We start from the raw sequence: 26,537 nt of genomic DNA, 5'->3' as shown, positions 1-26,537 counted from the left end.
CATGCCTATATTTGTACCGGGCCCTCTGCTCTGGACTGTGGCTGGAATATGACCAGCAGCTTGGACTTAGCCTTGACCGCTACATATGAGGGACTGTCACCTAGAATTGTGAGGTGAACAAACCCTTTCCCCTTGAGTTGTTTTTTTGTTTTTCCTTTTTTTTTTTTCAGGGAATTTTCGCCCAGCCACAGAACCAAAACTAAGACATCATCACACCATCTCATGGAAGATGCTAAGGTAGAGAAAGATGATGCAATCCACCCAATGATAAAGAAACCAAACAGGAGTGATTTGACTTCAAAGTTTACTCCTTCCCTGCACTGACTGTAACCAGATTATTTGAAAATGCCAAGTCATTCTCCCAATCCTCCTTTGGAGACACTTTCTTTAAATCCTTTGTTCTCAAATACCAAAGTCTTAGAATGCCCTAAGCTCTGAAGACATGCTTCATTCTGACTTTATCATTCTTTGGCTACATGGTGACACTCAGCAAAGCATTTATTTCCTTCAGCTTGACTGTGGAGAACAGGGATGGCAACAACAACAACAAAATCCTGTCCTGAAAAGGCCAACCTCTACAAAACCTTGCACTTATTGACACAGGCACCTACTCGCTATCACCTCATTGGCTGCCCTTAGAAATCAATCCTTAGAGGAAAGGGCTTTCTAGCCTGTGTGGGTAGGTCTTTTTCTGCCATGCCTCTTGACTTGGAATGCTCCAAAGTCAGAATCTCCACGCAGAACCCTCTGTGTGCTGTGTCCTGCCCATCACAGATTACATCACACCGCATCCTACTTCCCTCCCACACCCCAGAGTACCCACCACCACCGGAACTCCTTCCTGAGGCAGCAAGATTTTGTGGAGAGGGATGCCTTGAGAGGCTAGGTTCCTCCATTCAGTTTCTGCTCCTGCCACTTCCTTTACACACACTGTATTTGTGTTTGTGAGCGTCTGGGGTTGACCACATGCTTCCAGCTCTAATGAGTGATGACAGCTGAGGCTGGACTCTTTCAGCAGTAAAACCTTGGTTCTAAAATCCAACTCCTTTCCAGTTTCTGATGAGTTCAGTTCCTCCAGGCACCTTGACTGATTTGTTCAGCCAGTTTCCATTGGTTTTATAGGAGAATGCATACACCCAGTGCCTGGGGGCTGCGATGAATGCTGAACATGGACATAGCAAACAGGTCTCGGGTTAGTTTGGATTAAGTTGCATGTGGCTGACACACAGCATTCTGCTCCTCATTCCTTGGGATTTTAAAGCTTGTGCGTATAATGCAACAAGATGATTCATTCACACGAAAAAATAAAAGGCATATTATTTTCTCCATGATGTCCAGAGAGGGAGAGAAGACAGGAAGGAAAAGGGAGATAGTGTTCAATTAAAGATGAAAGGCATGGTCCTTAGAATATGTCATTAGAACGTGCAATCTTAAAATGCACCACTGTTTTTTTGTTTTGTTTTTTGGTTTTTGTTTTGTTTGTTTGTTTTTAAGTGGGGCCTTGCAACAGTACACTGACGGCATGGAAATGATCATATCTAACAGGAACTTCAGTATGCCATATAATACAAAAAATTTTCACAGTAAAGAGAGACCATTCAAAGTCCTTCAATAATCTATAATGTTACTCTTTTATCTATATCATATAAAAAGACATATACCTCCATAGGCAAAGATATGTACATGTGTGTACATACATTTATCATTTCAATTATCAGAAATCACAACAGACCTGCCTTGAACATTTGGACAAATATTTTTCTTAAACATATCAACATAATTTAACTACAGCATACATGGCATTAAATCTCAGGAAAAAATTCTATACAGGGCAATCATTCCATAATTAACTCATTATCTTCAGAAAACTCAAACATTTAGTCACTCAACAAGCGTTTAGTCACTCAACAAATATTTAAGCAAGTCTTACTCCAACACCCAAGGCATGCGAATTCTTTAGAAAACTTCAGTCGGTTTTGTTTTCATTTGAAGTGTTCTGTATGTGGGAATACATTCTACCAAGCCAAACAAGGCAGCTGGACAGCAACATCACATGTAAAACTCAGGTGTTTTGTTGCTACATACAAAATAACTTACAGCATTTCCATTTCCAAAACACTAAAGGGTAGAGGCTTCTGTTCTATTAAGTTTATTTCTGTGGAAGTTTGTCAGGGGCAGAGTCTCACTGACTGAGTGACAGGACACAGTAACTACCCCTGATAGTGATAATGTTGAGGAAACTACGGGATGAGAGAACTGGAAATCGAGACACCTTCTCATCTCCAGAATCTTCTAGAACTTTCTAGGTGCTTTCAAAGCTGAAGTACTTTAAGTGCCTCCGTATGCAGTGTGTAGGTGCTCAGGTAGCTTTCAGGACAAGGAAATTTTCTTGTGCAGAAGCTAAACCTCAGTGATGGTGTGGGCAGTCTCTTGCCACTCGCCACTGAAATCTCATTAGCTATGCTCAATGTACCTTAGGGACTATTCCAAGCATTAGCATATTTCAATAAACGTGTAATTCAGTAACAAATAAAACTAGATTCGTTTGCTCCTAAGGATCTGACTCACAAATACGCAACAGTAAGGACTCACCCGCATCAGCAGCTGTGACAACCAGGACAAAATGATCCCTCACTTCCCGGTCCAGACTCCGGGTCACCCGAAGCTCTCCGCTGGCTGTGAGGGCAAAAGCATTGTCTTCATTCCCACCAAGCAGAACGTACGAGAGTTGGCTATTCGGCCCTTGATCATCGTCTCTTGCCACCACCTACAGGGAAGAAGAGCCACGTGGCTGCGGTGAGTCACCTAACACATGAAACAAGTGAGCCTAATGCAAAGTGGCAGAGGGGTGTGGACAGTGCTGCAAGGGTGTAGTTTCAAGGTTTTAGCATAGAGGGCTGGAGGGACACCTCAGTGCTTAAGAACTCTCGCTACTCCTGCAGAGGGCCCTGGTGCAGTTCGCAGCGCTTACACGGAGGCTCAAAACCATTTGCAACTGCAGTTCTAGGGAGTCAGGTGCCCTTCTGTGACCCCCTTGAGCACCAGGAGTGGCTAACATGCAGTGTGCATATGTACACAGGAGGGCTAAACACTCACATTCAAAACAGAAAAATGAGCCTAAGGATATAATTAAGGTAGTAAATAATAGTTCAGATTTCGCACACATACTTGTGTCCAAAGCAATGTGTAGGGTTTGTGTAAGGCTTCCCAAAAGGGTACACTCTTTTTTTTTTTTTTCTATCTTGTAAAGAGGGAAGTGAGAGTAATATTTTAATTGGACTTCTCCAAATTTTGACATTTCCTTATATGTGAGTATTATCCTCATAGTAAAACACAATTTAAAGATACTCAAATGAACAAATGTGTACAAAATAAGTGTACATAAAGGAAATTACTGAGTTTCAGGTATGATGCTCAAAAGCATTGATTTTCAAGGTTTTCTATATTTGTGTCTATCTCCCTCTGACAGCAAGAGGATGGAGGAGGTCCCGCACACAGTTCAAAACGGAGGCTCTTTTTGGTCTGATGTCTTAATGGCAGCACATACCTTGCTGTGTTTAAGCATACTGACCTGAAGAATGGTTCTGGGCAGAGTCCCTAAGTTCTCAGGAACATTCACAGAATATGGAGACAGCTCAAATACAGGGACAAAATCATTCATGTCCAGTAAAGCGATGGTGACGGTGCAGGAATCTGTTCTGGGGCTGCTGCCCCGATCTGTGGCCTGAACAGTTAAGGTGTAAGCAGGGGTCGCCTCTCTGTCCAAAGACTTAGCCACTGTGATGGCCCCAGTCACTGAGTCGATCCTGAACGCCTGCTGTGTGTTTCCACCCACGATGCCATAGCGGACCTGCCCGTTGGTGCCTTCGTCACTGTCTGTGGCAGACACTTGGATTATGTCTGTGCCCGTGAGGGTGTTCTCCTTAATCTGCACTCGATACATGGCCTGAGCAAAAACGGGGTTGTTATCATTGATGTCGAGGACCATAACCACAACCTCCGTGGAGGACGACAGAGGAGGCTGCCCTTTGTCTGTGGCCACTACGGTCAGGCTGTGATTGGAAACTTCCTCTCTGTCCAGCTCTCCCGTGAGATGGACCTCACCGTCAATGGTCCCGATGCTGAACTTGTTCCCCAAAGGGTTCAAGAGTGTGTACTCAATATAGCTGTTGGGGCCACTGTCTGGGTCTGTTGCTTGAGCCTTGAACACGACAGTGTCGATAGGTGTGTTTTCCGGGATGTATGTCAACTTGGGGGAAAGAAATGTGGGTGGGTTATCATTGACATCTAACAGGATGATGGAGACTTGGGCAGTACTTGTGAACCTGGAAGCAGGAGGCTGGGGGGAGTCATGGACCTGAATGACCAGGTTGTAGAAGGACTGACTTTCCCGGTCCAAAGCCTTTAGGGCCTTGAGGACTCCGTGCTTGTCCACCGAAAACTGCCCGAGGCTGTCACCTGAAGCGATGCTGTAGGACAGCTGAGAGTTGACACCTAGACGCGAAAGAGAAAACAAACGTGAAGCTTATTGGGCAGGTGATGATGGTAATCTAAGCCAAAGCAAAGATCCTGTCAGTCCTAGAATATTTCTGACGAGGTACCCACCAGGACTCTCGGAACGATTGCACATGAATCATTCAACATGATGGTAAATGATTTACCTGTAGCTAAATACAATCGTAAACACTGCACACATGTCTCTTTTCCTTCCAGCTTTTGATCTGAAAGGCATTTACAATCTGGGTGTACAAATGATCTACACAGGATGTGTTATTTACTGCAATGCTGAAATGGTAAATTACTGAAGTGAAGAGGAGGAAAAGGTTCCAGAAAGCAGATATTTTTCTAAACTTTTCTTTGTTTCTATCACATAACTCCCTGAGGCTCCACACTGCAAATGCCACTCTCTATATTATTAGCTAAACATTTATAACTACAGTAATTTATTGAGGCCGACACCAGTTTTCAGAGAAGGGTAATAAAATGTTCTGATGTAGGACATTAGTCATGGATGCTTAAGGTCTCCTTTTACATTTCTTGTCAGAACTAATAAATACTTTTAATTCCTATTACGCATCTGGCCAAGCAATGTCTTTTAAGGAAATGGCTCCTCTCAAGCTTTATGTACATTCAAATGTTAAAAGGTACTCCTTAAAGAAACTGTTAGCAATAAAGCTATACATGAAAGTGTTTGGGCAAAAAGGCCGTCAATGACCCATGTTTAGATAACATGATTTTGTCTGTAAGAATAAATATTATTTTTAATTAAAAAAAAAAACCTACTTTTTTTTAAGTTTCAGAAATGACTATAGCAAAGATGGTGAGGAAAGTATATTTGCCATTATGTTTTAATAAGTCATTGAAAAGTAGGTTCTAGGGCAACAAAAACAGAAAGGTCAGATTTTCTGCCTCTGGACAGTATTGTCTCAGCTAGCTCACAATATCACGTGTGTCTCGCATCTCGTCTTAAGTAAATTTTCACTATTTAGCTTTCTGCGTCCTTGCTACCAGAAACAAGGCCTGCTCTTTGCCCAGAGTCCCCTAGAGCGTTTACTAACTTGTTCTTGTGAAAGGCAGTCCTCAGAGGTCTGTGAACACCTGAGAACACGTTTGCTTTCACTTCTTTTGAATCTCTAGTTCCCTCTGAGGTAAAATACCCAAGCAATAGGATTCCCTTCTCCAATGTGGTCTGTCCCTGTGACCGGGGGTCTCTCTCTAGCACCTTTCCCCTTGTGCCGATACCAAGGAAACACATTTAGAAGGCAAAGTCGAGCACTGATCTAAAATGTCTTGTGTGGACTGAGATGCCATGACCTTTGGAAACATAGACAATGTGAGCAGTTTACTGAAGACTCCACACGGATGGATGAGGCAGAAGTTATAAGCTTAGGAGCCTGAACATCAGGAAAAATACAAACAGCTAGAGCTAGGGTGCCATACACTGCTCCGTCCGCAGGAAAGAAAGGATCAAGGATCCACATTGGACAAGGTGAGCTGTGTGCTTCACCACGTCTTACACCTGCCCAGGTTTGGAAAAACATTCCACCTACTTTAAGTTTAAAAATTTTAAATTTCGTTGAATATGTCAGGGGTGCTTTTTACATAAAGTGTATTTTTATAAATACATTTTCTGAGTCCCCTAAGGCCAAAAGCAAATGTGAAATTCTTGAAATCCACAGCCACCAAGACAAAAAAGTGAAAGCAATGCCAAAGAGCAGCCATGAAAACCTTAGTTCTGTGTTGACATACAAAATGGTCCACAGCCAAGGTCAATGGAAATTAGAAACAGTTAGTGGAGACCAATGGCTTCCCCACAAATCAGCTGAACTAGTAAGCCATTATAGCCTGCTGCAATGGACCTGAGCGTCCTTGGCTCTCATGGTATGTGTTAAACTGTGGATGAGAGAGAGACACGGTACAAGGCTCTCAGCTTTTTATGAAGGGAAAGTGGCCAGAAAACTGAAACGTAAACCTTCAACTATCACTATGAATAAAACTATTTATATTTAATTTATAAACACAAACAAATTAGGCAATGGCATGTAAAATAAACCAGAGATAACTATGATCTTCGAAACAAAAAAAATGAACCATTATTTCACCAAATGGTATAAGGCAAGAAACAGGTCTTATCTCGGAACTGAAATCAACAGACAATGAAAAATACTGAGCAGTGTGAAAGAGGGCACTTCCCTCTAAGAGTCTAACTATAAAATAGCCTTGGCCTGGAAGTCTAGACCAAGGTAATGCACATGGCCCCAGAAGGACTCAGGACCCCTCTCAACACTGGCCCAGTCTAGAAAATTACAAAGACCTAACCATTTTCCTACCAGTTCCTTGTGCCAAATGTCAGAGCAGAAAAACAGAAAACACATAGTTTTTCGGGATTTGGGGTAAAATGTTAAAATTTCCATTTCGTGGGCTTCTACAGTCCAGCAGATAGGGCTTATTATTCCAACCGTTAGGGTTCAACTTGCTGAAAGTAATAGGATTCAATGATTTTCCTTGGGAATTTGATTGTTTTGAGTGTTGCACAGGTGCAACACACAAAGGTGTGTGTGTGTGTGTGTGTGTGTGTGTATGTTCATAGATGTGAATGAGTGTGTGCTCATATTTGATGGTGATCATACAGTATTGGCATTTGGTGTACCCTTTATTCCCAAAAACTGGAGAACATTATGTAAATACATAAAATAAAGGTAATGAAACCCATTTTGAAATTGTAAAGTTGGTTGCATTAGGAATGTGAGCATTTAGCCACATCTATAAATGTTGTCTCAAGTATGTAAAAGGCTAATATTTTGCTTGCCCGTGACATGACAAAGGTAGATAGTTCTGACTGGGTTATCACTCATCTCCATGGGGCACTTTCAGCAAGGTTGTCAGAGGACTGGACTATGAAGTTTGGCCTTCATTCAGTCTATACCGTGCACAACTATACATAGTCACTCAGAAAAAGTGACAGTTGTGTCACTATCTGAACATCTTTTTATTACCATCATGCCTCAAGTGTGTGTGGCTTCCAGAATGGTAAGAGCACAGCAATCCAGCATATTATCATGACATTCTAAGCTACAACTTTTGTTCTATACCATACTTCCTAGCTATATTCATAGGCACATTGATATTAATAAAGCTGTGACTTATGCATTGACAGCAATGTAAGATTTGCCTTATTGCTGAGATTATGTAACCTAAAGTGTTAAATGTTGAGACACAGACAACTCAAAATGTTAAAGCCACTCTCCTTGTTTCTGTAGAAGGCAGAAGTATTACCCACCAGGGACTCTCTGCTGATGCTCAGTGTCTCACCAGCGTTGCTCCTTGCTCTAGACATTTCGGGAAATGTTCACTGCAATTGTGTTGGTGTTCTTACAAACAAGGTCACTCTTATCATTATTCTCCAAATCCAGGAGGAATAGGAACTGTGTCCTCTATTTTAAGTCAAGAGGCAGGAAATGACACTGATAAAAGTATTCAGCCTGAACAATGGCTAAGCGTAGCTTGAAATTTTACAATTTTAACCAGCACAATGAAAGGGGGAAACACCCTTTAGAAAAAGATTTGGTGCCTACATGTACTGTATGTCTGAGACAGCTCTTGCAGCAGTCAGCATTCCAGCAAGATTTTAAATCATTCCAACAAGATTTTAAAACGTTAAGTGTTACTCTTTTAACAGTTTTCACGTTCTGAGGATAAACAAAACCTACTTCCGGTCATACCGTGGGCTCCAACAGCCCATTACCCACACAGGCACCAGGCAGGAAACTGATTAGCATAGGAAGCTGACCCAGGACTACAGCATGGTGTCCTGTGTTTGATGTCCAGAACTAACATAAAAATTCTAGGCATGGCGGCGCACATTTGCAATTCCCACGCTGGGGACCGGAGACAGGTGAAATCTGGTAATCCATGGCCAGACAGACCAAGCAAACCTGATGAGTTTCAGGCCAGGGAGAAACTCTGTTTCATAAAAGAAGGTGGACAGTGTCTGCAGAATGGCAACAGAGCTGAAGTTCTGCCTCCATGCATGCAAATACAGCAATACACAAACATATGCACACCTGAACACACAAACACAATGAATGAATCCACAAGAACAAATAACTCAAGAATATGTGCATCATGGCAGCTATCCCATATTCGTATTTTGGAGTGGGTAGAATAAGTGAAAGGACTTGAGTCCAGGCCTTACATCCTCCTCAGGCAGCTCACAAATATCCATGGGATCCAATGCCTCTAGTTTCTGGGAGCACTTTCATACATGTGCAATACACACACACACACACACACAAATTAAAATAAACTAAATCTTATTTTTTAATCCTTAACCTCATTATATTCTGTAACCTAAACAAATCCCAGGCTTTCCTATAAATGAAAGAATGAATTCTTGCCAAAATATTATTAAATTTTTCATCTAACAATATGTAATATATTTAAACTTTTTTCTCTTTGGGCTCTGAAATTTTACCCTTTGGAAGTTTAACATATGGGCCGACACAGTGGCTGAACAGGTTAACGAACTTACAGTGAAGGCTGCTGGCCCGAGTCCTAACTCTAGGATGCTCATCGTGGAAGGAGAGTCAGTCACCTTTCGCAAGTTGCACACTCCACTCGCCACAGCCTCACACACTCACGTACACACCAATAAATGAGTAAATACAATGAAAAGTAAAATTGAAAAAGTTTGAGTGATATATTTATATGTATATACATTCGTGTATATATATAATGCTACATACGTTAGAATGTGTCTTTACCCTGAGCAATAAATTACTGAACGAAAATGCTAAGATAATTAAAGATAAAATCTGCAAACTACGTAAACTTGTTGTGTGTGTGTAAAACAATGGTGTAATAGTTTTAAAAAATTATATGACCGATAGCTTGATTTTTAGCTCTGTGTGGTGCCACATGCACATAATCCCTCAGAGGCAGAGGCAGGGGGATCTCTGTGAGTTCAAGGCCAGCCTGGTCTACAAAGCGAGTCCAGGACAGCCATGGCTACACAGAGAAACCCTGTCTCAAATAACCAAAATAAATAAATAAATAAATAAATAAATAAAAAGCTTATTTTTTTTAAATCTACAGTTAAATCAAAACTCAAGTTTATACCTTGAAATGTATATGAAAATATATAAAATGTCATTTATAAACATATGAGTAAATAAAATAGTTAATAAGGTAATAATAGTGAATGCAAGTAAAATATGCACTCTATTTTAATGGAGTTTTTAAGTACATCACAGAAAGAACGTACCGTCATCGGCATCAGTCACATTAAACACAAGGACGGTGGATCCAACAGGCAGATTTTCCATTAAGGATGTGCTGTAGGTGCTCATGCTGAAGACAGGCGGGTTGTCGTTGACATCAAGAATGTTGAAGTAAGCTCGGATGGAAGTAAACTGTCCCCCACCATCCTCAGCTCGGACTGTGAGAATGTAATACTGCTGGGTTTCATAATCCAGGGCTCGGGTCAAGTTGAAGACCCCAGTAACTGGATTCAGGAAAAATACCCCATCTCCATCATCTTCCTCCACCACATAAGTTATTTCTCCGTTCACACCGGAGTCATCATCTGTGGCTAATATAGCTGCCACCAGAGAACCTGCCAGGATGACAAACCAAATCTAAAATTAGTGGGAAAAGGCAGTATGGAGCTATTTCTAAATGTATAGACTGAGATCAAGAACGTGTTTTTACAGTCAAGTATTTTAAATAGGGGCCACTGTAAAACAGGAAGCATGGTATTCTACTGACTTCTAGACTAACACACCCATCCCTTTAAATCACAACATGTCAGATAACTCCATGATGCTCAGGCTGACACTGCTTCACCCAGCGCTGCCAAGTGATAGATGTATCAATAAATCAATGCATAATTACTAGAACCTATAGCTAGTGTGGGAAACTGGGATTCCAAGCAGCAACAAATGAGTATCCTGACGCTGACATCCTATGGAGCCGGTGGTCATTTCTGTAATTAATACAGGAAATAAATATGCTGAGAATTCAATAAGGACTGAGGGAATCATGTCAGCAAGTGAAGGGAAAACTTCGTGGGGAGGGGTTACTTGGAAATCACTGCTATGTAATTGTCTGTGTAGTCCTGGCTATGATAGAACTCTCTCTGTGGACCAGGCTGGCCTCAAATTCAGAGATAGCTCTGCCTCTGCCACCCAAGTGCTGAGATTAATGACATGTGCCACCATGCCTGGCTGCACGTTTGATTTTTGCAGACAGAAGCACAATGGGTCTGAGGCTGGCCTCTAATTCCCAGCTACCTTCCTGTCTCACCTCCTGAGTGCTAGGATTATAGGTGTAAGCCACCACACCCAGCTTCACATGTATCTTCTAAGTAAATATTTTGCTAATTCTAACAATTATATTTTCCATTTTACAGAAGAAAAAAGGGTTGCCTAGAAAAAAAGAGTTACCTGGTCACCCAGATAATGAGAACTAGAATCACTAATCATAGATTATCACACACTTTTCTTGGTTTCACACGTTTTTTTAAGCAGAAAAAGAGAATAGAGTTGGCTGCCATGAAAGCTGATGACCTGGGGCACAGGAACATTCAGAAGCAGAAATGTCTGCAGTTATTAAACACATACTTAGCTCGCCTCATGGACTCTCACATATTAGTAGTTTTCTCAAGAATGGTATAAAGGATGTTAGGCAAAAGATCACAAGATGTGATGTATGTATTTTTATAACTGGAGGAGAACATGTGGTAAATACTACTTAAAACGATGGCAAGAGTCCGTCGTTACTATTAAAGGTGATTCCTGCAAAACCCGTGTCAGGGCACGTGGCCTACCAGGGGTCGAGTCTTCTGGGATGTCGAAAGAGTACACAGGCCTGGAGAATTTGGGGGTGTGGTCATTCACGTCACTGATGGTGATGTTTATCCTCATGTCCGAGGACTGAAGGCCGTCATCAGCGCGAACCAGCAGTGAGTACTTTGAGCGGTGCTCTCTGTCAAGCCTCTTGGTGGCTATCAGATCTCCAGATTCGGGGTCAATTCTGAAGCTGTCATCAGCTCCACTAATGAGAGCATATGTGACCAGAGCATTTGCACCCTGAGGAAAAAGACCAGGAATGTGAGCAGCTGGAGTCAAGAGCATTGTCTCTTGTTGCTTTTGGTGAATGTGAATTTGACAAAAGAAGGCTTTGGGACATTAACTGTATATCACAGTGTACACTTTCAAAAGATCAGAGACATAAATTCTATTAAAGAGGGAAGGATTTGTGTCCCTGAAAATTAAAAACCATAGATGAAATAAAAACAGAAAAATCATCTGAGCTCGTGCACTGGATGACAGTATGTGGCTACCAGGTCCACAAATCCACAGCAATCTACAAGGTCAATACAGTCTCTCTCAAAATACTCATGACTATTATTTTACAACTAGAAAATGCCACAGAGGACTGGAGACCTGGCTCAGCAGATAAGAACTCTTACTGCTCTTGCAGAGGACCCAGGTTCCATTGCCAGCATCCATATGGAGACTCACAAATGCCTGTCACTCCATACCCAGGTGACCTGATGTCCTCTTCTGGCTTCCACAGCTCCTATGTGCATGCAGTACACACAAACTCACACATGCTCACACACATACACGCAAATCAAAATAAGCAAAGAAACAGGAAAGAACACAATCTTATAATTCACATAGAATCACAAAGGACCTAAATGAGACAGAACAATGTTGAAAAGGAAAAGAGCTAAAGGCATTACTCCTGGTTTTAAACTGTATTTCAAAGCTAAAGCAATAACACTGCATTCCTAAACATAACAGAAGAGAGTAGAAAACTCAAAAATAAATCCATGGGAATAGTCAACTGATCTCTATACAATCGGAAAGAATAAGCACTTGAGCAAATGGTATTGGGAAACTGATTGTTCACATGGCAAAGAAGGGATCTGGTGACTGAGGACAGCTCCTAGGGATGGCTATCTAGCCTTCAGAGATTGGGAATGACATCTAAGAAAATCATGGTAGGGGGTGGAAATGCCCAAAGGTGAAATTTTAAATCAGAATGCATGAGAAAGAAGAGCAGGCCCACGAGTAAGCACTTGCCATTTAAGAGCAGATGGAGTGCCATGAGCAGAAAGTGAGGAGGGGGCAGAGGGTCAGGTACAGTGGAGGGCTGCCTCAGTCAATTCAGAGGCCAGAGAGAAGGGCATCCTAGCAACGTTCAAAAGCAAAGAGACTATGAGAGTTAAAGACCTCATGGATTTGCCGGTGGAGGCATTGGCTTCCCAGCAGTGAGTGTCTCATGAACACACTGCTGTCCTTTGAAACTACAAAGCAGCCAGAGGCAGAGCCCCACAGGAGGATTCCAAGGTAAATAACCATAGTGTGCAATTGTATTTTCCAACTTGAAGTGCTATTTTCAAAACCTGAACCTTTGACTGTTCCAGGCTCTCCTTGGTACTCAGACTTGGTGACTGGAGAATGTAGCCTTCTGTCACCAGCCCCTTTACTCAGTGCCCTACGCTTTCTCTAAAACATGGATATTCTATTAATTAAAGAAAAGTGTGTGGTTTGTAAAACAGCAAGTTGATAGAATTTTCCAGCAACGTCAACCTCTGAGCATGCTCAAGAGGCTCATTTCTCCTCTGTCAGTAACACAGCAGCTTCCTGTGTCACAACAGAGTGAAAGAGGCACCTCGCATTTCAACACAGTTCTGACAAAGCAGATGAAGAAAGAAAAACACAGTGTGGACCTCAGAGGACAGGAAGCATTCCAATGAGCTGTTTCCACTCCAGCTAAGCCCACAGACCAAGAGGTTATCAAAAATAATTAACATTATCCCATCACAAACAACTCAGAGGAAAAGGACAAATCTCTGGATCCTGCAGGGAGCTGATGTGTCCATTCTGCTTGATAGAGGATCAAAGAATTGCCAGTTATCCACAGTAAGGGCTGAATTACTCTGTACAGTGAAAACCTCCCCCTATTAAGAAAGGGATGTACTGATAGGGGATAGAATCCCAATGGGCTTCATAATTTAAAAAAAAATGATGAACAGTCTTATAGCAGATTCAGATTTCCAGTGGGTTTACTAACTTAAACTCTATGACGCACCCTGCTTTTCTCCAACCCCCACAGGCAGCCCTTGCAGCCACAGGCACCCCAGGATTCTCTCTGAGCATTTCCCTCTCCCTTGACCTGCTAACAAGTGTCTCCCTCTCTGCCTGTCTATTCCTGCTTTACCCCCTTGCACCTCCATGCTGCTCAACCCTGAAGGGGGCTTTCACACGCTACATCCTTACATCTTTGTACATTGGGACATCTACATGATCATGCCTGCAAACTAACTTAGGTATTAAATCTAAGCACCAACTCTCAACAAAAGTAAAACACGGACAAGATGCACGAACGCTAATTTTGGGGTGAATACCTAGAGAGATGAAGAACGATCATGCCTCCTTCAACATCACTGTGACTACAAACATATCTTAAAGATGAGCTTGGAGGCAGCTGGACACAAGCCACAGACACGCTGCATTCTCAGGCACAGCCAAGCCACAAAGAAGAGCACACCAAGCATACCGCGAGGCACTCATGTCAACCGCATGTGATCGTGAAAGGGAAGGTGAAGCATAAACATCTCAATGTAATAGTTAAGGGATTTAATAGTCCTAAGAGGGTAGATCACAGGAGACTCGCATGCTGATTAAAACAATCAAATTTCCACATACAATTTATTTGCAATCTACTATAATTTGGGTTGAGCAATCCCATATCAATCATGGTAATTCCACAGAGTCAACATTCAAACCTATAAAATATTTATTAAAACGAACATAACTGTTGCTTTGTTCTTCTGGAGTGGTTAGAAGGAAACACTTCAAACAAATGAGTTTTCTCTCTTCCTGAAATGCAATTACAGCCATTCAGCACTGACTATCTTACCTCAACTGCACGATCTTCATGTCCATGTTACACTCAAATTGCAGCATGAAATTTCACAAATGGATACAGCTAAACACGTTGTATCAGTGATGCACTTTAGAAAAGTGAAATACTTGCTAAACTGTGTCAGAAGTTACATATGAATCAATAGTACAGCTGTTCGGTCATACAACTGCTAGTGATCATTGGCCTGGGAATCAGTATTAGCATTTCTCGGTACAAAAGGAAATAGTAGGCACTAATGAAAAACATCAAATATTTTCTAGAAGAAAACTATAATATCTAAAATTTACATTCTCTTGCCTTTTATTAAATTTTGCAGAATTAACTGACTAGGCTATTATATTTCTAAATTGGCTGTTAGGACTAGTCACTTCTTTCTTCCTTCCTTCCTTTCTTATTTACCTTTTTAAGTTTGTATTTTGGGAAACAGGGTCTCACTATATAGTCCTGGATGTCTGGCACTCACTGGGTGCATCTGCCTGACTTCCAGCTCACAGAGCTCCACCTGCCTCTGCCCCAGGATTAAAGGTGCACACCATCACATGCAGCCTTGCTCTACTTTCTTATCCGATGTTAAATAAGTGAATCCAGGAACCATTTAATCACAATTTTAAAAGCTCAGATGTTCAGACATTCCTGGAGTTGAGGGGGTAAAGCCAGTTCTGTGCGGGGCTTGGCTGAAGGTAATGGGAGGGTTTCTTGGTGTCCGGAAAGATTTTCCCCTCAATATCAGAGCATTAATTAAACCTTTCCCTCAGGAAAGGAGAAAACAAGCAAGGAGTTTTTATGTAGAGAAATGCAAATTAATTATATAACCTTCCATGCAAATTGTAGCATGGCTATTGTGTGTCTACACTTACATTAAAATATAGAAGGTGACAATCTATATTGTGTCCAAATTTCACATTCATCAATATGAAATCTGCGCATTACAATAAATTGAAAAACTCATTGATTTTTGCATGACAGTCTTAAAGAAATATTATAAAACTTTTAAATTTATAGACATAAATAAATATAAAAATATACAATTATTAAAAAGTAAAGTTTTTAAGGTCACCTTAAATATTGTTAGTTTTAAATTATTTTTTTCCAATCACAAAATACAAATAGATACCTAGCTGCCATGAAACCAAAAAGAAATGATGAAAATGTAAAAATAAACATTGATTTTAGATGCTTTCGTTAGTAATGGGAAGAGGGACCTGCCTCTGACATAATCTGATTGGCCTGATCTTTGATCACCTCCCCCTGAGTGGGGAGCAGCCTTACCAGGCCACAATGCAGCCACTCCTGATGAGATCTGATAGACTAGGATCAGAGGGAAGGGGAGGAGGACCTCCCCTATCAGTGGACTTGGGGAGGGGCATTTGTGAAGAAGGGGATGGGAGGGTGGGATTGGGAGGGAAGGAGAGAGGGGCTTATGGGGAGGATACAAAGTGAATAAAGTGTAATTAATAAAAATAAATAAAAAATAAAAAAATTTAAAAATTATATATATATATATATATTTTTTTTTTTTAACCAAGAAATCTAAGATTCCAAAGCACAGACACTGAGCTGTGAACTGCTGACAGGAAAAGAGCCTCCTGACTGACCTTATCTACTCCTGTTGTGATATCTTATTTGTGTTGGGTAGCTATGGGCTCACATGGGCACAGGTGTATGTGAGTAAAGGTGGAAGTCAGAAGTCAGCTTAGGTCTTTCCCAGGAGTTACCCAACTTGACTTTCTATAAAAAATAAATAAAACAAAACAACTTTTTAAAATTTTTAATCCTCTCTGTGTGTGTGTGTGTGTGTGTGTGTGTGTGTGTGTGTGCCTGCGCTTGAGTATGTTGGATCCACTGGAGTCGCAAGCAATTGTGAGCTCCGCAGGGTGGGTTCTGGGAACTGAATCGGGTCCTCTGAAAAAGCAGCCATTGCTTTTGACTGCTGAGCCATTCCTGCAGTCCCACCTTGGTTTTTTGAGACAAGGTTTTTCAAAGATACCTGGGGCTCACCAAATAGGCTAGATGGGCTGGAGAGCCAACCCCAGAGATCCTCCTGTCTCAGCCTCTTCAGCATTGGGGTTACAAGCTAGTACCACTGTACCCAGATTTTTTTATGAGGGTGAAAATGCTTCAACTTTAGTCTTCATGTGTGTGAGACACACACAGATGGAGCATATTCCGTTCTTTTATGCTCTCTGGGAAAGACCACAGAATTTGTAACTGTACACTGTACACTGGGGCTCCCAGCATGCACTTGAAATTCTCTAAGTAAGCACAATTACAAGTTCTAAAGACACGAGGTACCTCATCAGCATCCATGGCAGTCAGCTGCATAATCTTAGAGCCATCCCCAATGTTCTCCTCCACGGTAAGATCCAGAGTGTCTGTTGGAAACAGTGGCGGGTTGTCGTTGATATCCTGAAGTGTTATTTCTACCTGTATAGAAAAAGAAAACAGTCCATGAGGTCTCTCCTCAGAATGCAGACCAGGATTCCGTGCAACTATCCCTCCCAAAAGCAATGTTCCTTGAAGGAAAGGCATAAAATATTCATGGGAACATACAAGGCCAAGCAAATAGCATCTGACTTGTGGATGCCAAAAGATGCTAAATGGTCACAGCGGAATTCAGACTGGAAATTGTTCCCTGAGAGTTGTCACTGCAAGCCCTGGTGAAGGTCTCCCAAGACTAGGAACCATCTATCATCCAACCATAGTGACAGCTGACACTGGTGAGGCGGTACAAACAGTTCTTGCCTGAAATGTTTGCACAGTGGAAACTAATATCTGTGGGAAATAAAGACATTCATGCATTGTTTTAAGAAAGACATGAAATTCCTCCATGTAACATCAACCCTCTTAATTTGGGGACATAAAACTATACACTTGTCCATCTTGACTCCCATTTACAGTAGCAAAACACACCAACCTCCCTTTCAAACGCTATGGTCCATAGATCACTTTGTTTGGAAGGTCACAGCCAGAGTTAGTCTTCCTACCTAAACTATGACATCTAAACAGCAGCTTCAGCCTGTGTGTCTCTCTTCTGAGTTGGTTGTGAAAAGCAGAGGTTCTGAGAAGAGGGCAGACAGCTTCGGGTCACAAATTAAGTCAAGAAAAACCCAGCCAGTCAGCAAGGGTATAATTCCCACAGAGTTGGCATTCTCTGAGAACCCATTGTTCACAGCTATACTGTGAAGACCGTATCAGATAGAGGGGTTAAGATGAGGAACAAGAGAGAGGAGGCCAGCCAGAGAGTATGGTTTCCCCTCAAGGGGAAGAAAGCAATAGGTGAGTGCAATGTCACTGGCCCAAACTGTTGGGAAAGTGCAGAAGGGTTAGATAAATAAGTGGATGAACAAGTTAGAAAAAGAGAAACTATATAGAACTGAACACTTAATAATTGCTGTGAGCCTCTCTCCATCGTAACGGAAAAGATGTGCTGACCAGCAAATGGCTCAACATCCAGGCAAAGGCATGAGAGGCCAGGCGAAACCTGCAGCTTCTTTCTCCTCCAGGAATGACTTTCTGTATCCTTCCTCAGAGTTTCACAACAACTATAAGTGCACCCCAGTGCTGGAGCAGACTTACAAATCCCACGGGTTTACAAACAAATTAGACTCTGCCCCTCGCTCGACTGAACCTGAACACTTGTTTCTCTTGGCCTCAGTCCCTCATCTCAACACCAGGGTCCATGTAGGAAAGCTTTGAGAGACGGACACACTTCCATGGACATGCTCACATGGCTGAGAACTTCAGGTGTTGGCCCTTACTTAGCACCTTGTTTGAGACAGGGTCTCTAATTCACCACTGTAGGTGCTAGCTCACCCAGAGATTATCCTGTCTCAACCTCCCATCCTGCATCTTGCCGGGAATCTGGGATTACAGATGTGCTATGATGTCTCACTTTACATGACTCCTAGGGAAATGAACTTGGGTCCTCACTCTAGCACATTGGGTGCTTTACCCACAGAGAAGTCTTCTCAAACTCCCAGAACAGCTAGCGCACAAGTAGCTGCCAGCAGAGATCTCTTCCACAGTGGTTCTTGATATGTCTTTTAAATGAACATACAGAAAGTATTTTTTTCAACATCCACTCTCTTCATTCAGGAATTTAATGAACTATTTTAGCATTCCAAATAAACCACTAATAATTATTGCTTCTTAAAAATGACCAGATTTGTACAGAAAAGGGTCTTTCGAATTTAAGTCTTAATTATGCTTTCACAGATCTTTGCTAAACATTCAATGTTTGAGTCCTATGTTTAGTATGATATTTCAAAACAAGCCATTCCGTATCTCCGTCCAGACAGGGGATAGAAACAGTTGACATGGGAACCAAGCTAGTGAGCCAAGCACAGTCCTTTCTCTACTAAGAAATGGCTGCAGCAAAGTGAGGAGGCAGCTCAAAGATTTCCTCAGAGTTGGGAGAAAAATATCTTCTTCTAAGAGAAGAAAAGATGTCAACAGTAGGTTTCCAATGGGGAAGGGACATCAATGCACACACACACACACTTATAAGAACATTTTACCCTTTCCCTTAAAGGAACAGTGTCCTCTCCTATTTTCTTCTGTGATGCTTGTGGCAAACACAGGCCCAGCACTCATAGGCTCCAAAAGCTGGGTGATAAATGTTGGTGTGAATGAGTATATCACAGGCAAAGCAGAGCAGATTCCAGTACAGGATAATTTGTGCATGTGTGAAAATGTATTTAGAGCTTGGATGTAGTTTTCAAATATCACTCACTGTATTTGTTGGTTACACACAGGTTTTCACAGCTACACACTGTTCTGTATGGCTGATGGCTGAAGTGCACTGTAGTACTGGGTTGTTTCTAAGCTGGTAACACGACCTCATACCTGGATCCTGTGAAGGCTGTGCAAATACACATGTAAACATGCACACACACACACACACACACACACATATGCACACACACACAGCATAAAACAGTGTGTGGCACATATGCTAGTTAGTTTATTTTAGCTGTTAAAATACAGAAGGCATGAAGGTGGAAGAAAAACTTCTAGAGTCTTTGCCTCCCATCAGCCTTTCCAAAGTGATCCTCAATGTGTGGGAAAAAATATTTTGTGTTGCTTGTAAGATCGTATGATGCACAGCACACTAAAAGTTCAGAGATCCATTCATTTGCAAGATGTACTAATATTTAAGAAATCTGAAGGATCATCATGTTCACTTCCTTTATTTTACAGGCAGTGTGAGCCAAGGCATTGAAACGCCAAGTGGTGTATCTAAGAAAAAACGATGCTAGGCTGCAGGGCCAGTGCCCACTGAATTTTTTTCAGCCAAGTGTAGGATCTGGAATGCTGAGCAGGCTAAATGATGTGCCCAAGGCCACGGCCTCTGCCCTTGGTGTTAAAACAGAAACCTTCCACACAACACATGTCCTAATTAAAAAGTAACATTAAAATTATGCCTGAAGAAGTTAATGTATAAAGAGATATATGAAAAGCTATTGTGTTAAGAAAAAGAGAGAAGAAAAGAAAGAAGAAAAAGGAAGGAAGAGAGAAAGGACAAGAAAAGAAAAGAGAAAGGATTTTAATCATGGTTTTCTCATTTTTAGGATATTTTATCTGTGGCTTGTGGGAAGATGTTGAGATAGATCTGACTTTGCAATGCATCAAGTTTAATTATTCACTCAGTAGGAAGTTCGGAGTTTGTATTACAAAAGAAGCTCTGGTAAAGATACCAGTATAACTGACTGTTTTTAAAAATCATAAAGATGTGTTTTCTTCCTAAATGGTGAACTCCTTTAAAACATTTCAAAGATTACTAACAGTAAGATAGTTGGAGAGATAGAAAGTAAGCAAAGTATAAAATAACAAACCACACTATGTCATGGCAAAAAGCACTTGGCTGGGTGACAAACATAAGATATGCCATCCCTGCCATTTTATCTTTGTGGAACTGACACTTTAGTTGAATCCCACGTGCATTATTGGACACATGGACTGTATAAATTACGAAAAGTATTGCATTAAAACTAAAAGTTAAAGTTCACTGTGTATTAACTCTATGGATAGTGAGGGATTCCATCAAGATTACACAAAAGTACAATTTTTAAGATTTTTTTCCTAAAGTGTGTGTGTGTGTGTGTGTGTGTGTGTGTGTGTGTGTGTGTGTGCTCACCAGACTGGGTACAGTTCCTGCAGAGCTAGGAAGGGAACGGCACTTCAGGTAGTTGTGAGCTATGCAGCATGGGTACTGGGCGCTGAACTCGGGCCCTTCTGAAAGAGCAGTATGTGCCCTTAACTTCTGAGCTATCTTCCCAGCCCTAAAGGTGCAACTTTTAATGAATTATTTTTGTAAAATCTCTTTCAGTGATAGAAAGCTACAGCTCAGAATCCTCTACATATATCCACGAGCTGCTGAAGTTGACAGAGACTGAACAATGCTTATTCTAGGAACTTGTGATGAGTGCTTTCCTGGCTATCAGCAGCTTCTAGATTTGTGAATATTTGTAAGACTGTATTGACATATTTGAGGTAAGAAATTCAAGTCATCTTAAATAGCACATTCACTTTTGCTTCATAGGTACATACTACAAACAGCGGAAGGTAATTTTAAGACATATTTTCACTTTGCCTGTGTCTTGACTGCTTCCCACAGGCAAGTGTGGAATTTTCCATTTGTGGCAACATATCCATGCTCCAAACACTATGTATTTTGAAGTATTTTAAATTATCATAGTAGAGACACTCAGCCTGTCACTGAGACTCTCCAGTTCCCAAAACCGTTAAAAACACTCAAAATAGTGACTTCTAGATTCCGAGATTTGGAGAAGACAAATCTGCCTTGTTCATATTTACAACCCACCCATGTCTAACAGAATCTTCTTTTAGAGACGCGTCATTAAAGCAAACCTGTCTTTATACTCTTGCAGCAGTGACCTGCTAGCGCAACGTGAGGAACACCCTGATTAAAGAGGTCTAGCGAGAGCTAGAACCATCATGCTGCTGCACTCCTCGCTCTTTTGCATCTTCTCGGTGGCATTAACTATGTTGTGATAATATATCGACACCATGCTCGTAACCATGACTCACACATTAGCAGAGCTTGAGACAGACATCACTGTGACTTGGGAAGAAGGGATTCCCTTTGGAAAAGCAGGTAGAATCCTCAGCAGGGCCCAGGACCATGGCAGAGGCTGCTAAGCTGAGCAGCACAGGGCCGTTCCAGTGATCATTGAACAGGCCACCGCACTGTCACTCCAGTGATAATTTGCTAAATGGTTCCTAGGTCATAGGCATGTGGACTGGGCACATTCTCAAGAAAATCGCTGAGGAGCATATTCTAATCTTACTCTGAAAACAGTTCTTTTTTCTCATCGGTGTGAAATAGATGCTGGACAACTCCCAGCTCCTCTTCTGTATAGAGTCTCGCCCTCTTCTGTGTGGAGGGCCTACCTCTCTTCTGTATGGAGATCTCTTCTGGATGGATGGCCCCCCTCTCTTCTGTATTGAGGGCTTACCCCTTCTGTATAGAGGCCCCACTCCTCTTCTGTATGGAAGGCACACCCCCTCTTCTGAATGGAAGTCTCACCCCTCTTCCGTATGGAAGGCCCACCCTTCTTCTGTATAGAAGGCCCTCTTCCTCTTCTGTATGAAGGTCCAGTTAAAACTCTCTCCAGGATCTGTTCAGTCCTCATGTCTGATAGGTCGCTTCCTTTGGCCCTGAAGAGGAAATCTCCACCTTTCCTGCTTGACCTGAGGTGTCATGTGGGTTTTACATTTCCCAAAATGCCTGGACTCAGCAGCACAGAAAGCCTGGGATTGCTGGGACATGGAAGCCGACTGTCTACCCAGGAAACCAGAGAGCAGTGTTTATTACACAGACAGCAGGGTGACTCATTAGAATCACTGCTCTGGTAGATAACCAAATTTAGATTTAACTGTGTTAATATCTACTCTGACTAGAACCAGACTAGACACTACGTGATTTATTTCATTCAGAGAGATTGGTTCATTGATTATGTTCTGTGAGCCCCAGGAGCAAATCTTTCTTTATTAAATTTATGCAAAAGCCTACATTTGCTGTAATAACCACCCCCTAGTGCTAATTAATTATCAGCTAGCACTCTGGCATCTTGCTTTAGTTTTGTTTTGGTTTTTGACTGTAGATGAACTAACCAGGGAACATCATCAGTAGAACATATGGCTGACCCCAGTTTAAAATCTCAAATAGAGACTTAAACCTCATCATGAGTATATGAAAATCCAGCCCCTGTTTACTCTACTCGGTAATGTGTGGCTTTGGGCTCCATGCACTTTCATTTCTTAAAAGGAAAACTGACGCTGCAGTAAAGGACGGTGCCAGGATCCGCCCCAGCTGCTTTCAGTTTGTTCTTCAGTCCTTTCCCTATTTGGGGTGACCACTGGGAATTCTGTTGCCACGAGTCTGGGTGAAGCTTTGCCTGTGCTCTGAGCGGTTCATCGCGCTCCAGAGCCAACATCCATTACAGTTCGTGAATGACTCACATTTCAGTTATGAGAGGGCCTTAACGAGGAACAGCTTACATTTAAATGCCCAAATGTCAGGACTGCTGCGTTTGGACTGCTGAGGTGCACGGGGTCATGCTCAGCCTGTGAGCAATACAGTCAGGCATGTATTTATTTACTGCGGAGAACTGACCCGATTCCACAGTGTGTGATGACAAGAAGTCTCCTCTTGATGACTGACTGGAACCCAGAACCTGGAATCTTGGTGGGAGAAAACAGCCTCTAGAGGAAAGAGGATGCAGCCCCCACTGTGAGAACTTGGCAGGGGCTCTCTGTGAGCTGTTAGGAAAGCCACGGGGAGCTGAAAACTATGCCCTGCCTCACCAAACCCCATACTCTTGAGAACCAAAACCTGCTACAGGACTTAAAACTACTGACATCTCAGGGGCCACCAAAGAGCAAATCTGCATAGTTAGGTTTCTTAAGACTTATTTAGTTTGCTTTTTCCTTCAAGTGAATGAGTGTTGCCTGTACATCTGCATGTGTGTGTGCTCTGTGCATGCCTGGTTCTCAAGGACAGCAAAAGGCGTTGGCTCCACTGAGACAGGATTTACAAAGGGTCTAAGCTGCTCTGTGGTGCCCAGGAACTGAGTCAGCCAGTGAGTGCTCTTAACTGCTGAGCCACCTCTCCAGCTCCCAGGTAGCTCTTTCCCTACTTTCAAACTAAAAAAGCCAGGTGTGGCTGTCCACACCCATAATTCCTGGCTTCCCAGGACGTTGATCTTAGCCTAGGCTGAAGAGCAAGACCCATCCTAAACCAACCGGCTAGAGAAAATCCTGGTGGAAATGGCTACATTTCCAAAGAGCTTTTCATAACCATGAAGCCCTGATTCCAATCTCCAGGACCTACATGAAAAACCTGGGCGTGGCGGTGGGCACCGTGTAACGTCAGGTGTGGGAAGAGGGAACCAGCTGGTTCCCTGGCACTCCCTAACTAGCCAACCTAGGCAAGAGAACCTGTCTCAAATTAAAAAAAAAAAAAAAAATTCTAAAAAAAAGTGAGCTACTTCTGAGGCACAACACCCAAGGTTGTCCTCTGACACACATGGGCAGACACCTGCATACACACACACACACACACACACACACCTGCATACTCACAATGCATGTACAAATGAAGATGGCATAATGCTTTTACTAAAGAATGGTTAACTGTTATTGCATATGTACATTATTTTCCAGGAAACAATTTAGTCAAAGAATTTAAAGGGGATAATAAGGCTTGATAAAAATTAATTTAGTGTTTAGTTACTTTGGGGAATACTAAGCTACTAAGCATTTCAGTACTTGACACTTGGTCCAGTTTAAATGAAATTGCAGGTGTATGTAGGCACCTGTCCATTATTCCATACAAAGATGGATTGCCCTGGTTCAAATATTGCTCAACGTTGGGAAAGAAGGAGGCATGTGCATTTTCGATTCTTTAGTTTCGCCTTTAAAAGCAAATTGAAAAATCACATAAAGAGCTTCAAGGCACAGCTTGTTACTCGTGTGCACAACATGGATATGACCATGCCCAATTAAATCTTCAAACCAAAACTATTATGCTAATCTCTCGCCACTAGAGCTCCCCTGGCAGTCAGCAGCATATGTTCTTGGAATTTTGAAGCATTTCTCCTAGGCAAAAAATACTTGTGAGTAGCAAGGCAGGCTTGGAGGGAAGCCAGCAGTGATGAGGGTGGCCAGGAGTGCAGGCACACAGCAGTAAGGTCCGTTCTGGAGGCAGCAGGCTCTCCGTAGCTCACCAAGCATGTGGTGACATGAGGAGAAGCTGGGGCCGTGGCGCATTCAATATTGTTCAAGTCGGAACCAAATAAGGAATTCTTCTACAGCTGCCATACGTAACTGCGTCAACTTTGCCTGAAATCAAAACTGCCTGATTCTACATTGGCCCAGATTCTCACACATGCCCTGAAGTGTATGCAGAGTAAAAGATGGAATTAAAAGATGTGTGGTTTTCGAGTGGAACTTCAGTACATTTTTTATGTTTCTTCAAAACGAACACCCTGCAAAGGCATCCAGAATGTTCTTTTTAGTAGGTGTTGATCTGAGTAAAGGAAGACACATATGGGAGGGAAATTTTATAAAAAGTAAACAGATGAAAAAGTTCTGTGGTAATTAGTGAACCCACTTTTTCCTCGGTTGGTGAGTGCTAGCCATCATGAAACAGAGACAGCATCTGCTCAGACTACAGCAGTGCTTGGAGACAGCTCAACCTGTGAAGGGCTTGCTCTGCGAGCATGGGAACTAGAGGTCCAGCCCCAGAACCTTTGTAAAAGAAAGCCAGGCACCCTGGTGCTGGCTGGTGATGCTACACTTTGTGAAGCAGAGGCGAAGGGCCCCTGTGACTTGCTGGACAGCTATGCTAGCCAATGTGGTGAGTCCAAGGAGGGAGAGAATGTCCAGACAAAAGTAAAAGGTGGATGACACCCAAGGAGCAACACCCAAGGCTGACCTCTAGACACACACACACACACACGCTAGGCTTGTATTAAAGGTAAAAGTTGTGGTGATTGACTGACTGGCCCCAGTTCTTCATCCCTCCTACTAAACGTTGCTAATGCTCCCAATGCCTACTGACTAGGTCATCTATGACACTTGGTTTGCATGGTAGGGTAGTCACAAATGGAGAAACTTGAAATGTCCCAGAATAGCATTGCTCTTTCCACCTTCTCATACCAGGAAAAGGATGGTGAGTTCTCCGTGGAGATGTTGGAGATGTGAAATCTGCAGCCCCAGTCAGAGCTTCCTGCCTGAATCTGAGCCTAGAGCAGCCCCTCCCCTGCTCCCGTGTCCCTATCCAGAGACAGGGAAAGAAGCACACTCCTGTCAGCCTGTGAGGTACAGGGCCCTTCATTAAGAAACAGCACTGAGGCAAGAGAAAGCAGGTGCATGAAGGAACAGAAGGAATTTACTCCCTAAATTGCCTCCAGAAATTTGATGTTCTAAGTAATGGCTGAGGAGACACAACAAAGAGGAAAAAGCCAGTGGCTCCTGGTCTGAGGTATGTCTGGTACTACAGATAGCCTTTATTGCTCTGAGCTTCTTAATTAATTGTACTACTGCATGTAACTTGCCAGTTCACTCCTTACAATCCTTCCTGTTGTGGGGATTCAGTGTGGCAGCAGTGGATGGAAAGGCAGCCAATTGAAACTCTGGGGTAACAGACTGAACATCATTGATGTTTTCCATAGTAACAACCAAAATGTAAATTTCTACAGAAAGGAGGGATGACTCGAAGGTGTTAGAACACATACCGGAAATGACAGCCACTTCAACAAATAGTGGCAGGAAAACTGGACATCCACATACAGAGAAAGGAAACTAGATACCTCACCTCCCACCCTAGACAAAAACTAATTCCAAATGGATCAAAAACACTGACGTCAGATTTTAAATTTTGAGTATAAATCAGGTAAAGGATCCCACTCACAAAAGCTTCAAAGAAAAATGATAACCGACCTTGGGATACACCTAACCAAGGAAGAGAAAGTCCTCTACAATAAAATCTATAAAACACTGAACAAAGGAATGGAAGAAGACTGAAAGATATCTCATGCTCATGGATTAGAAAAATCAAACTCCTGGAAGTT

The 26,537-nt window shown here is 42.2% G+C and overlaps 1 protein-coding gene across 1 annotated transcript in view; it reads right to left on the bottom strand.

Annotated features, from left to right (window-relative positions):
• The window catches only part of Fat4 (FAT atypical cadherin 4), a 131,740-nt gene that overhangs the window by 55,815 nt on the left and 49,388 nt on the right, over positions 1–26,537 (bottom strand). The window contains exons 2-6 of the mRNA XM_021632292.2: positions 16,732–16,863; positions 11,327–11,588; positions 9,764–10,114; positions 3,572–4,494; positions 2,593–2,767 (exon numbers count right to left, since the gene is read on the bottom strand). Coding sequence (XP_021487967.1) covers positions 2,593–2,767; positions 3,572–4,494; positions 9,764–10,114; positions 11,327–11,588; positions 16,732–16,863 — 1,843 coding nt within the window. The remainder of the gene's footprint in view (positions 1–2,592; positions 2,768–3,571; positions 4,495–9,763; positions 10,115–11,326; positions 11,589–16,731; positions 16,864–26,537) is intronic.

Source organism: Meriones unguiculatus, chromosome 2 (assembly GCF_030254825.1).
Source record: "Meriones unguiculatus strain TT.TT164.6M chromosome 2, Bangor_MerUng_6.1, whole genome shotgun sequence".
NCBI classification, from domain to species: Eukaryota; Metazoa; Chordata; class Mammalia; order Rodentia; family Muridae; genus Meriones; species Meriones unguiculatus.
Note: the sequence above shows the minus strand (reverse complement) of the source record. Positions and strands in the feature narration are given on the sequence as shown.